Raw genomic sequence first — 14,095 nt, 5'->3', positions numbered from 1 at the left:
AAATAAACCCACAATTATAGGGTCAATTAATCCTCAAAAAAGATTGTGAGGCAAGACTATGCAATGGGAAAAGGACGATATTTTGAACAAAGCTGCTGGGAAACTGGACAGCTACATTTTGCAAAAGAATGAAGTTGAACTACTTTCTTCCACCATATACAAAAATAAACTCAAAACAGATTAAGGACCTAAATGAGAGACCTGAAATCATAAAAGTCCAAGAAGAGAATACAGGCAATAATTTATCTGACATCGGCCATAGCAACTTTTTTCTAGATATGTCTCCTGAGGCAAGGGAAAGGAAAGCAAAAATAAACCGAAAATAAAAAGTTTCTGCACAGCAAAGGAAATAATCAACAAAACTAAAAGACAAGCTACAGAGTGAGAGAAGATATTTTCAAGTGACACATCTGATAATGGGTCAGTATCCAAAATATATAAAGAACTTGCACAACTCGACACCAGAAAAACAAAGAATCTAAATACAAATGGACAGAAGATATGAACAGACATTTCTCCAAAGAAGCCATCCAGATGGCCAACAGACACATGACAGAAAAGATGCTCGACATCACTCCTTATCAGGAAAAAGCAAATCAAAACCACGAGATACCACCTCATATCTGCCAAGAACATTAACACGAGAAACTACAAGTGCTGGTGAGGATGTGGTGAAAAAGGAGCCCTCGTGCACTGTCGGTGGGAATACAGACTGGGGCAGCCACTGGAAAACAGTGTGGACGTTCCTCAAAAAATTACAAACAGAAATACCTTATGATCCAGTAATTTCACTATTAGGTATTTACCCGAACAATATGAAAACATTAATTTGAAAAGATACATGCATCCTTATGCTTCCTGCAGCATTATTTACGACAACCAAATTATGAAGGCAGCCCGAGTGCCCACTGACTGAGGACTGGATAAAGAAGAGCTGGTGTGTGGATAATGGGGTATTATTTGGGCACAGAAAAAGGATGAGAGCTTGGCATCTGCAACAACATGATGGGTCTACAGGGTAGAAGGCTAAGTGAAATCAGTCAGTCAGAGAAAGATAAATTCTGTATGATTTCGTTCACATGTAGAATTTAAGAAACCAAATCAACATAGAAAAAAGGGAAACAAACTGAAAACCAGACTCTCAACTCTAGAGAACAAAATAGTGTTACCAGAGAGGAAGGGGTGGTAGGGAATAGGTGAAACAGGGGAAGGGGATTACAAAGCACACTTAACGAGACAAGCACTGAGTTATCCTAGACCCTTTCAATCACGACACCGTACACCCGCAGCTAACACAACACTGTATGTTACTATACTGGAATAAAAAAAAAAAAAAAATCAAGCTTTAAAAAAGTTGCTATAATTTAAACTAAACAAATGAATAGAGCAAAATCAAACCACACCGCATACACTGAGCATCTACTATGTGCCAGGCACTCAGAGGTATTCTTTTGGCATGATTCTTTTATTTCCTTTTCCAGATAAAAACCTTAAGAATCTGTCAAAACTACAGGCTTAAAAATGGGATTCACCTTCCAAGGGTGTTTTTTTGTTTTTTTAAAGATTTTATTTATTTATTTGACAGAGAAAGATCACAAGTAGGCAGAGAGGCAGCAGAGAGAGAGAGAGAGGAGGAAGCAGGCTCCCTGTCGAGCAGAGAGCCTGATGCAGGGCTCGATCCCAGGACCCTGAGATCATGACCTGAGCCGAAGGCAGAGGCTTAACCCACTGAGCCACCCAGGCGCCCTCACCTTCTGAGTTTTAAAGAAGAAGCACGATAGAGGGTACGAGTGCATGAGCACGTTTCTGGAAACACAAGCTCCTCAAAACTAAGCAGCAGGCAGAGCAGAGGAGCAAAGCACTCCCGCAACTCGGCTCCTCTTACCTGTGTGCGTTGCCGTCTCCTTTCTGCAGAACCTCAATGATCTCTCGCACCGTATGTGCAGGGTCTCTGGGGCTCAGTAAATACAACAGGACCTTCCTTCCGTATTTGTCATTTACTATGTTGGGCAAAGAACTAATAATTTCCTGGAAAATTATAGAAACAAAAAATGAACGTATGTGCTTAAGACAAGGTGCGCTTGCAATCCGAAGGGCACAGAAGGAGCCATGAGTGACACTTTTCTCCCATGTGCTTCGCAGAAAATGTGGAGCTGATTTTGAAATTTCACCCTCAAAGCACAAAGCCGGACGCTCAGAACACAGAACGGCTTCTGGACTCTGACCAGCATTACTGAACACGCCGTTTATATGGCTGACCGAGCTCAAGGACTTAAAAAAAAATCTTTAAAAGCGTTCTCTTCCTTCACTATGACCAAGAGTTCTCAGGCCACTCTTCCTAGGAACATGGCTTGCTGGGGTCACCGAGCAGATACAGTTAATCTGCAGCTGCTTTACATGTAGAATCGACATCGATGAAGGACATTCTTACTAGAATTTCCCCACTGAGATGTATGTGAAGGGAGATAAAGGAACTCTGTTACATCGAACAAGTGAATAAAGGCTTTTAAAGTTAGTTGCTTATTCATGGCAAATGAAGGCTGTTTAAGGATTGCATTGAAAACAGAAACAGGGGGAAGGGGAATGAATGCAGAGAGTCCACGGAGCGGTTACAAACAGTTACACTCTATGACATTTCCAATCAACTTCCCAAGAACAATAATCTCCTTTTCTAGTTGTTTGAATTGAAGTAACAAAGGCAATGTCATCCCAACCCAGGCTAAGCTCCTGTGTCAATGTGCTGATGTTTCCAGACAGCGAAGTTACGGTTTAAAAATTCCTCTATTCTTAACAGAGAATCTGCAACAGAAAAAAACCGTGTTTTTTCCCCTTTAACATTCCTAATTCTTGCAACAAGCCTAACAGGTATTCACAGCCATACGTGTTTGTGCAGCGCAGGTCCTGCACAACTGGCTGGGGCCACCGAAACAGCTCTGTGCAGGTCTTCGGGTTTACCAGTGAGGGACCCATGGAGGGGAGAAGGGACCTGCCAGAGGACACAGCGTGTCAGTGGCGGGCCTCTGACTAGTCTTGGTCCCCCAACTCCACGGAAAGGAATTCTCCATGGGAAAATCTACTCAGATGGGCTATGTTCTTAAATAACCGTTACCTTCAATGAGATTTGAGATTCATAACTCAATGCAAGGAGCCGAGCTAAAAATGAAGCTGGTCAAGGAGGACATCCCAATACGACCAAATCTGTGCCCCCAAGGTCGGTGATCCAACTGCAGAACCCACACACCACAGTTCCCTTTTAAAAATGTCAACCTTCCCTCACTGTCTACACAAAAATAAATTGTGCTTCCTGGGGCGCCTGGATGGCTCAGTGGGTTAAAGCCTTTGCCTTTAGCTCAGGTCATGATCTCAGGGTCCTGGGATCGAGTCCCACATCGGGCTCTCTGCTCAGCAGGGAGCCTGCTTCCTCCTCTCTCTGCCTTCCTCTCTGCCTACTTCTGATCTGTCTCTGTCAAAGAAATAAATAAAATCTTAAAAAATAAATAAATAAATAAATAAATAAAAAGAAAAAGAAAAATATATTGTGCTTCCTAAAACTCGTAAGGAGGAGCCAGACCAATGCGGAGAGCACTACGCCCATGATCCTAAACACTCTTGCCAACACCAGGACAGAGGGACTACAGTCACTTCCATTTTACTAAGAAGCCCGAGGCTTAGGTTAAGTGACTTGTGGTACATGCGTAAAGGTCACTCACCAGGACGTGGCCGACCCAAGACCATGGGTTTCCATGATTTTAAACCCTGTTGAATTCTTACTTTTGAAGATGGTTAGGGTCACATATGAAGATCTCTTTGTACAAGATAAAGGTCTGCAAAGAACAGGTGCAAAAGATCTAACCACATCCAAATGGTTATGAATTTCAACCACCCAGGAAGCAAAAAACTTAAAATTTCAGTCAGAAAAGGAATATGGAAATGTTCATACCTTATCATGAGGGAGGGAGCGCCTTTGTAATTTCAAGGTAAATATGTCCCAGAGTGGGCTCAGAATATGTATTTTTTATAATGAAGCATTTAGTACCACAAACAGAGGATACCTTCAGAGTGGCTTTTCCAATTTAAGGCTTAACCAACTCAAAAAAGACAGATGCTTTAATTTGTTGAAAGAAGAAGAGTGAAAATGATACCTAGCTTAGGCCAATTTCTATGATCATTAACCCACCCCCGCTAACTCTACTGTCCTAAAGAAAACCACTCTGGGGTATAGTATCTTCAAAGCAAATGCTTTTTTTTTTTTTTAAATGATGGTGGTAATGATTGTTTCATTTTATTAATTTTTACAATAAGGCTGTAGCCTTTATACTCCACACACAGAAAATAAAACAAGTGCTTATGAAAGAGTCCCTGCCCCCACCCCCCTTTCCAAAACATCCTGAACATAGCAATTCAATAGAACAGAAAAATCAAGACATGTTTGATTTCAAAATTTCAATAAAAAAAGCAAAATAGGTAATGCAACAGCTGTTCAACTTCCACCTCTAAATAGGCACCGTAAAACAAAACAAAAACTCTCAGTATTTAAATTTCTCCAGCACACTTTCCAGTATAAATGCTCTGTAATCAGCTAGTAATAAATGGAACAGAACCTTAGAACAGAAGTTATATTGCTTCCCTGCTCCCCCTTTCTCTGATAATTAGAGGGTGGAGGTATTAGGGGATACAAAAGTCAGAGGAAGAAGAATTAAAAAGAAAAATTCTGAAAGCTGTTGGGGTAACAGTGAGCAGTTCCAGACTCCAATCCAAATGGGCTAGATGCGCAGTATCTAACTTGATCTGAACTGAATGTTTCCCTGATGAAGCCTAAAACTACATCCATAGTTTCTGGTGAAGCTGTAATGCGATTCTAAAAGTACAGTTTTATATAATAAGATGCTGATATCTTTATTCTTTCTAGTAGGAGTGATAGTGAATGAATTGTGTTGCTTGCCTTGGGATTTTTTTGAACATTTGTAAAATGCTGTCTTCCTCTCTAGTCCACAAACAACAGCAAATGCTTTTCTGAAAAACAAAAAACCAAAAAAATCAAAAACCAAAATAAAACCAACAAAACAAAACCCTAGGGGAGTATGCAATAAAGAGTTATAAATGGCTGCTCTTTATTTCGAATTAATGGTTTTTCCTTTGGTGTGAAGAAGAAAAGAGGAGGCATGAACCTGACAATGTACTCTTCAACCTAATTAACTTTCTCTGCGGAGGCTACACTTAAGGGCTAGCACAGGGTTTGGGAAACGCACGTGTTTCTCAACACAATAAGCTAGGGCTTCCAAAATAACACACAAAACCCAAGCACAAATATTACTTAGGACTAGTCCCCAATCTCACAGAACTTTTCCTTCCTTTCAGTTTGTCATTAAGAAACTCAGAATCTAAATTTAAGGTTTTTCAGAGAGTGCAATGTTTATAAACTGTCATATGAAACTAAAAAAACCTTTACTTAAAAATGTGGTATCATTAGAGGACCTGCGGGGCTCAGTTGGTGAAGCTGACTCTTGATTTTGGCTCCGGTCATCATCTCAGGGGCGTGGGGTCCAGCCCCATGTCGAGCTCCCAGTGGAGCTCTGTGCTGGGTGTGGAGCCTGCTTGGGATTCCTGCTCTCCCTCTGCCCCTCCCCATTTTAAAAAACTGTGGTACCATTTAATTCTCCCCATCTCACTCTCATCCAAGCTTTCCTACCATCAAAAACATTCATCTTGGAAAAAAATAAAATACTATGAGCATGGCTGTATATTAAGGAGTACTAATTCATTTCTCTTCAACGTGGATTACAGAGAAAGCAGAGAGAAATTTCTAGATGATCCTCCCAAAACACTACTGACTACTGCAAGAGGTAGAAGTAGGTGAGGGGTAGCTATGGTACAGCTGTGTGCTGGGTTCGATCTTTGGGTTCAAGCTGTGTAGCCTTTGGCAAATCAGTTAACCTCTCTGCCTATCAACTCCCTCATCCGTACAAGGAAAGGATATAACCGCTTCACTTGTGGGTCGTTAACAAGAGCATATGAGAAAATTCGCACTGCAAACTGAAAAATGCTATAAAGTAATTATGTCCATATTAAAAACACACCTCTCAGTTTACAGGCTCTTAAACTGGGGGAGAATAAGTAAAGTTGCTGGGGTCATGAATTTGGCATCCTCAAGACAGAGAGAACCCCAACAATGAAGGTTCAATTTTAAAAGTTTTCGACTCAACTATCCCTTCTCAATAAAACTGACAGAGAAAATCCCAAGACCCATTTGTGGTAACTTCTTTGTGTGCTTTACTCTGGAGCAAGCGCGCGGACCGAAGCAGAGTGTGGGAAGGATAAAACCCCTCCCTCCGAAGACATGTTTGCCCAGTTCTGACCTACCTGTGTTGGACCCTTATGAGATTCACGGGCCTTCTTGTTTTGCCGAGCCTCTTTTAAAACGGAAAAGTAAAGGTCCCGATAAAGGGTGCACCCCAGAAGCAGGGTCAGAGCACATGTCTCGCACTTTCGGTGGCAGAAGGACATGCAGAAAGCAGCGCACCATACCGAGAACGGAGCCTCCGGTCCACACACCTCTCTGCGGGGCTCCGTGTGGGGCCAGAAAGAGATGTACACTGGCCTTAACCTCACAAAGCCAAAATCTAGTGGAAGAGGCACGGGAAATGTAATAAAGGTGAAAAATACCAGTAAGAGGTAAAGGATGGGTAAGTATAAAAGGAAGATCACTAGGCAAGGATGGCAGCCCTGTTAAGTGTTTTCTTTTAAGAACTACTGTGATTCCATCCAGAAGTACACCTCCTTGTGATCAAACAACTGGAAGATGGAGTTTAATGAGTGTCACTTCAGTTCTGCAAGAAGAAAAAGTTCTGGAGGTTGGTTCCAGAACAGTGTGCATAAGCTTAACACTACCGAACCTAAAAATATTGGGAATTTCTCTCTCCATCCCCTTCACCAAGGTCGATTATCAATCCCCATACCCAACCTGCTGCAACCACCAGTCTGTTCTCTGTATTTACGAGTGTATTTTTTATGTTTATTTTGTGTTACAAAATGAGTAAGTCACAGGCTGTAAAGTACAGCATAGGGAAGTCAGCAATCCTGTAATACCTTTGTGTGGTGACGCATGGAGACTGCCACTTACCGTGGTAAGCACACAGGAATATATGTAATTGTCCAATCGCTATGCTGTGTACCTGAAACTCAGTGTATGCCAACTTAACTTCAATAAAAAAAGAAAGTGTGCAAAAAAGGGGGAAAAGGTTAAGATGACAAATTTTACATTATACGTGTTTTACCACAATTAAAAGTAAACAAAAACACAACCAGGAAAATCTATCCCCGTGGAGTTCAGATTCCCAGAAGCTGGCAGCTACCACCCTGGACAGGCAGCTCCAGCCTCTCCTTCCCCTACAGCTCACCCCCCACACCTGGCTGCCTCCTCCTTTTACCTGCCCGGAGCCTGGGGCACAACACCATCAACTGCTAACTGCACAGATGACAAAGACAAACTCAGGAGTTGTGAGGATGGGGAGACCAGGGCTGGCTGGGAGACCAGAAAACCATCAAGAGACAGAACTGGTGCTGCTTCTTAAATGAGAGAAGGTGGAGTGTTTATTAGACTATGATTTCAACCTGACATTTCAGGAAACCCAGTTACTCTGAGCCGAATGCTTAGCAACACTAAGCCATCTTGGCTATTTTTAAAAGCAGTGCGCGATGCAACAGGTTTTGTAGTGGCTGGTTGGGAAATACGGCGTGTGACTCTATGAACATATGAGCAGCGTATCTGGCAGCCCACTGACTGTGCTAAGTAAATGCCTTAGAAAAACAAGGAGACATACAAGAATGCTCATAAAATTTGAAGAGCAAAAAATAACGAAAACTCTAATGTTTTAAAAACTGCCAAAAATCTAGTCTCTATCAACAGAAAAAGGGAAAACTAATTTACGGTATTCTCATAGTACAACACTATTTGGCGCTGAGAGTGATTTAGAACAGGGTGGGCAAACCATGGCTCATGGGTCAAATCCAACCTGTGGCTTGTTTTCACACATCCTGTGAGGTAAGAATGGTTTTCATATTTTAAAGGGTCGCTAAAAACAAACAGAACATAAAAACCAAGGACAGGCAACAGAGGTCATAGAATGGCTCACAACCCCTAGAATAGTTACAACCTGGCCTTGTACTAAAAAAAGACTTGCCAAGCCCGATGAAATCTCACAGCCTAACACCAAAAGAAAAAAGCGCGGCGCGGGAGAAAACATGCAAGACATGCTTACAGAGCATCTATAAACATGCAAACACGGCCATATTCATCTACATGCAGCTGAAGGATAAGGGAGTATATGCAAACAATACGTAACAAAATTTATTACAGTGGGTGTGCGGGAGAGGGGCAATCAGGGACAGGTACACAGAAGGCTTGAATGTCAAGTGTCAAGTTTTACTTCTTTCTCAGATGGTGGGAGGCTGGGTGTTTGCTGTATTAGTCTTAGTACCTCTCTGTATATTTAGAAAATAGTAGTATTTTAAAGGGACACAGCTATGCTTATTCCTTTCAAACAGCAACTGGTCAGGGTACTTCTCTCCTTTTCAGACGAACGCTGCTGTCAAAGCCGCTGCATCATACCAACAATTCCAGGGGAAAATGGATCAAATTTTACAAGCATGTTTATTCTGGAAAGTCAAGTGGGTGGGAAAAGATGAGGGCTCAGCTGACCTGGCTGTGATTCCAACCTGACATTTCAGGAAGCCTGGTTACCCTGATCAGGATGCTTATTAGCCACGCTATGTTTCCTTGGGTACTTTTTTTTAAAAAGCACTGAATACTGCAACAGGTTTTGTGGTGGTGGGAAAAACACAAGAGCAATTAGCATTCCCGGATTTTATGACTAGCTATATAGTTTAATGATACCCAGAACCTGCTGAGCCTTCCGTCAGTTAGAAGCGAGAGTTCATCAGGCCATTCTCAGGGAAAGCTGCCCTAAGTATGAGAAAGGCATAAGGAATGTAGCTCAAGTAGTTGTGGGAATCAAACCGATAAGCACGAGGAATTAAAACTGTTTCAACGGCAACTTGAAGAGGGACGACAGCTTGGAAAAAACTAATCTAGCAGACAATGGTGGCCAATCCTGGTTTCTCTTGAAACCCATTTGGAACCCTTATGCAAATTTTAGTTGTTATGAAAATATTAAACAAAGCAATTTTCTATAGCCCAGCCTGTTTCCATTTTCATGAAACAACTTTATTCATTTTGCCAATTTATGGCCTCACATCTCTGTCACCAGAATGAAAAACAATCATTATTGATTGGAGTCAAAAGGGTAATAGAGTCACAAGGAACATGCCAAAATACTCCGTCTGCGACATGCAAGTCTTGCCAACTTGTTTCTTCCCACAATCCCATCCCAAAGAAAGTCATCGCAATCTTAAAACAGTCAAGGGGAAAGTCGGAACATGACAGCAAGGGCATGAGAAATTCACACACACTGGGGCCCTCCGCTGGCACCTAACCTTGCCCTCGCCGGCCTGTTTTCCCACTACGCCAGCTCTGCACTTCCAGAAGGGCTGCAGAGAGAGGCCACAGCACCCCCACGTGCCAACAGGTAAAGTCTCTTTCTGCACATCCACACGGCTCCTCCCTGCTCATGGTGGGAAAGTAGCTTTTGTCACTAAGATTTCCCGAAGGGCCCCATCTGTGTGTATCCAGCAAAGGTCTGTGTAATGCCTTGATGAATAATCCAGGTCTGTACAGATCATATGGTTTTAAGAACGTTTCTAAATTTGGTCACTGTTACCAACATGGCAACGGCTGATCCTCACCCCTGGAGCCTCTACCACAAAGCCCCGCCCCCCACCCCCACACACCAGAAAGAGAGGAAGGGAAGAAAGGATCACATATTCAGAAGTCAGGAAAAGAGGCAAGCATTGAAGAAGGCAGATGTTACTCTTCTTACCAAAGGACCACAGTTTTTCTGAGGACCAGCTTAGGGTTAAATGAACTGCATTTAATTATTACCACTCTGTGGTCACTGTACCACACTCAGAAGGAACTGCTGAAATGAAAAAAGGAAGCTGGTCTGTTAATTTTAGTAAGAATTTTTAATAGGACTCTGAAAAAGCTTTCATGAAAGTTCTAAGGAGTATCACAACTGAATGAGTTTTATCGGTTTTTCTTCTCCAGCCCCACCCAGCACCGAGGCAATGATAAGCCAGGTAACTGTGCGGAGGTAGTTTCTCCAAAGGGAGGCGAGAAAGGACATCGATGCTCCGCCCATGAGTCCCTGAAAAATTAACTGCAGAACTACTACAGCAATGAACTTCTCATCACATCTGAATACAGAACTGCTGACTCATTTTTCATTTAACAAATCATGTGGTCAAAAAGCCATGATGTGATCCTAATGTAACCAGTCCCTTGCAAATCCAAAATAATATTAATATCAAGTTCCAAGATCGTGGTTTACACAGGAAAAAAAGCAAATGCCACAAAACAGAACTGAGACAACGGGGAAAAAAAAAAAAAAGAAAACAAAACAAAAAAAAATACCAGTAGAAAGCACACTTCAACATCTTTACACACACAGGTGTAAAATTGAACTGACATCATTGCAAATGATGTATCAATTTAACTTATGCTTAAGATCATGAGAATTACTTACGGATATGATTATCTGCTTCACAAGCTTAGTGTCATCGACACAATCAAATGCCGCTAGTAAGACCAAATGGGAGTACTGGCCCTGTAAGAAACGGAAGCTAGGGAAGGTTAGAACACGCACAGCTCCTCCTTTCATTCTCCCCGTGGAGGCACTTTATAAGGTTACCAGCCTGACAACTGTCTAATATAACACCAAGACAGATAAAAGCCATTCAAAGGAACTTCCTCTCTTATCAGGACCTAGTTAATTATATTCTAGGTTGATTTAAAAAAAAAAAAAGAAAAACAAAAGCACATTCTTCAGTAACAAGTAGCCGAGTCTCATTTTTCTTAACTAACCAGGATATAACACCTCTCAAAAATAGGTATCCTGTTAATAAATAACTACTTGAAAATTACACTAAAAAATGCAAGTTGAAAATTACACTAAAAAATGCAAGTGTAAGTTGGGGGGGTGGGGAACCAACACCCAAGGATATAAAACTATATATACGTACGTATGTATGCATATATATATATGTATAGATATACATATCAGTATTTTAATCATGAAAAATATAGCAAATAAACTCAGATATAATACAAAATATACATAATACGTGTACAAAGAAAATCAGGGAAGGAAAAACACTGTAATGTAATGGTCCCTGCTAGGTTAAAGGATTATAAATGATTTTTCATTTTCTTTTGTATACTGTCTAATTTCTCTAAAACAATCCTACATAATCGGAAGAGAAATACTAAATAGTAAAATAAAATAATATACTTAGATACTATGAGAATAAAAGTAACCACTTTTAAAAAGTATAGCAGCACAAGGTTAAAAAATGTATGTTGTGACTTTCACAATGGTCATTTCTTGAAATAACAATTACTTCTGTGATGCTGACATTGTTTCCAAAGTCTAAAAACTTCTACCTCATGACAAAAGAGGGGAAAAAAAGTGTTTTCAGAGCTGGTAGCATATTCTTTTGGTATCCTACATAAGGATGGCAACTTCTTCCTTGAGAAGGCTATCTGACTTCTGGTAACACTCATTTAGAGCCAGGTCTAAAGAACAGGGCAGGTAATAATGTTTCAATTAGAAACAAAACAGAAAAAAATAACAAAGGTCTAACGTCTTTACCATATAAAGACCAACCCTCTACTAAAAATGGGCGAAGAACCCAAAGAGTCAGTTCACAGAAAAAAAGGGACAAGTGGCTTTAAGCATATGAAATAGGGGCACCTGGGTGGCTCAGTGCGTTAAGCGTCTGCCTTCAGCTCAGGCCATGGTCTCAGGGTCCTGGGATCAAGCCCCACATCAGGCTCTCTGCTCAGCAGGGAGCCTGCTTCCCCCTCTCTCTCTGCCTGCCTCTCTGCCTACTTGTGATCTCTCTGTCAAGTAAATAAATAAATTTTTTTTAAAAAAAGCATATGAAATAATACTTGTTTTAAGGACAATAATTAAAGCAATGAAATGCCATTTTCCACCTATCATCCATGCAAAAGGGAAAACCCCTGCTAATATATTAACTTGGCAAAGGTCTGGGAAAAAGCAGGCACGTTTCTTTATTGTTGGTGAGAATGTACAATGCTTCAACTTCTTTAAAGAGCAACTGATATTTATAAAAATTTAAAGTGCATGTATTTTCTGATCTAACAATTTCATCTCTAGGGATTTACCTTACAGATGTGCTTCTGGAAATGCACAGAAGAGTACCCAAGTACTGTCTAAAATAACAAAAAACTAGAAACTACTCAAGTGCCCAGCAGTAGGGACTGGTTAAGTGAATTATGTAAGTCATATAATAAAACATTATCAGGTCATTAAAAAGAATGAGGCAGATAAAATGTATATATATTGAAATAAAATGACCCCCGAGGTGGACTGAGCGGAGAACACGAAGTAGAGAGCAAGATGCAGAGGGTACACAAGCACTGGTCTCTGATTTTTTTAAGTCCCACATGCAGAAAGATGCTCAAACACAAAGCAAACCTCTGGGCAAAAACAAGAGAAGCTGGGACAAAAATTAAGTGAGAAAAAGACAATCCTACAATTTCAGTTGGAGCTTTTAATATTTTTCAGCAACTGAGAGAACTAGCCAGTGAAGAAATCAGTAAAAACACTGATGCTTTGGGGGCACCTGGGTGGCTCAGTGTGTTGAGCCTCTGCCTTCAGCTCGGGTCATGATCTCAGGGTCCTGGGATCGAGCCCCATATCGGACTTCCTGCCCAGCAGGGAGCCTCCTTTCCCCCTCTCTCTGTCTGCCTCTCTTCCTAACTGTAATCCCTCCTGCTGCAAATAAATAAATATATTTAAAAATAAAAAAAATTAAAAAAAAAAAACTGATGCTTTGAACAACACTATCAATCACTTGATTTAATTGACATTTGCAGAGAACCACACCCACTAACTCCACAAAATAAGTTCTCCTCAAGATACTGAGATAGACTGTATGTTGGGCCACAAAATCAGTCTTTAAAATTTTTAAAGGATCGAAATATAGAGTATGTCAAGAATCCCCAATATTTGGAAATGTAAACGCTTCTAAATAACCATAAATCGAATCCATGGGCTGTTACTAGTTTCTCTCCCCTCTACAGAGGCAACTCCTTGAGATGCAAAAGGCACTGCACTGTTAATCTCTCCTTCTCATGGTGCCTGGCTGGGATTAGGGTCTCAAAGACAAAAAGTAAAAACAAAAACTGTTTTTACCACTAAACTGTAAAATTAAAACAATCTAATTTTATTTGATGATGTCTTTTACTATTAATGCTTTCCAAAATTTTCTATTAACATTCTATTTTTATTTATTTCTAATTTAAAATATTCAAATTAAAATGTTAAACAGAAGATTTACTTAATGGTGAATAATGACTAATAAAATCTTGTCATACTCTGGAAACCACTCCCTAAAGAATCTCTTCTTTCATTTCATTACAGAAAAGTGAGCTGCCTTCCACACGGCCTTCCGTGCTCTCGCTAGTCTCCAGCCCTACAGAAGATGACAGGTATGTATGTGGTCACACAGCACCAACTCAGGTGTGTGTGTGCAGCAGCACTGGCCACTCCCCAGATGCTAGCAGCTCTCATTGGACTTTTCATAGGAAATAGTTGTTATCAACCAATTTTAGTTCCCCAGTAAATTAGAAGTTTAAAGTAACTCAAAAATAAAAAAAGTGCTTACTATTACATATATTCCAGAAATACTATGGAAAACCACTTAGTATTTAAATACATACAAATACTTTTTTTAGAGGCAGCTAATCCCTCAGAAAAATCTTTTCGTTTCCTCTATAATTTCACCTGGAGAGCTGTTACAGCATCTCCAAAGGATCCCAAAGAACTATAAAACTTAACTAGAATTTTCTCTGCTGACTTTACAAATTTATTCTAGGCAGTAATTTCCATGTTTAATAACATAATTGGACAAATTCATTAAAGAAGTAAATACCAGGCCTTCAAAAAATATC

General features: G+C 40.5%; 1 protein-coding gene across 1 annotated transcript in view; it reads right to left on the bottom strand.

Moving 5' to 3' along the window:
• The window catches only part of PUM3 (pumilio RNA binding family member 3), a 47,157-nt gene that overhangs the window by 14,133 nt on the left and 18,929 nt on the right, over nt 1–14,095 (bottom strand). The window contains exons 13-14 of the mRNA XM_032866539.1: nt 10,641–10,721; nt 1,886–2,028 (exon numbers count right to left, since the gene is read on the bottom strand). Of these exons, the coding sequence (XP_032722430.1) occupies nt 1,886–2,028; nt 10,641–10,721 (224 nt within the window). The remainder of the gene's footprint in view (nt 1–1,885; nt 2,029–10,640; nt 10,722–14,095) is intronic.

The sequence above is a fragment of the Lontra canadensis genome, unplaced genomic scaffold (genome assembly GCF_010015895.1).
Source record: "Lontra canadensis isolate GAN:19392208 unplaced genomic scaffold, GSC_riverotter_1.0 scaffold31, whole genome shotgun sequence".
NCBI lineage: Eukaryota > Metazoa > Chordata > Mammalia > Carnivora > Mustelidae > Lontra > Lontra canadensis.
The sequence above is the reverse complement of the archived record's forward strand: the minus strand, read 5'-3'. Positions and strand labels throughout refer to the sequence as shown.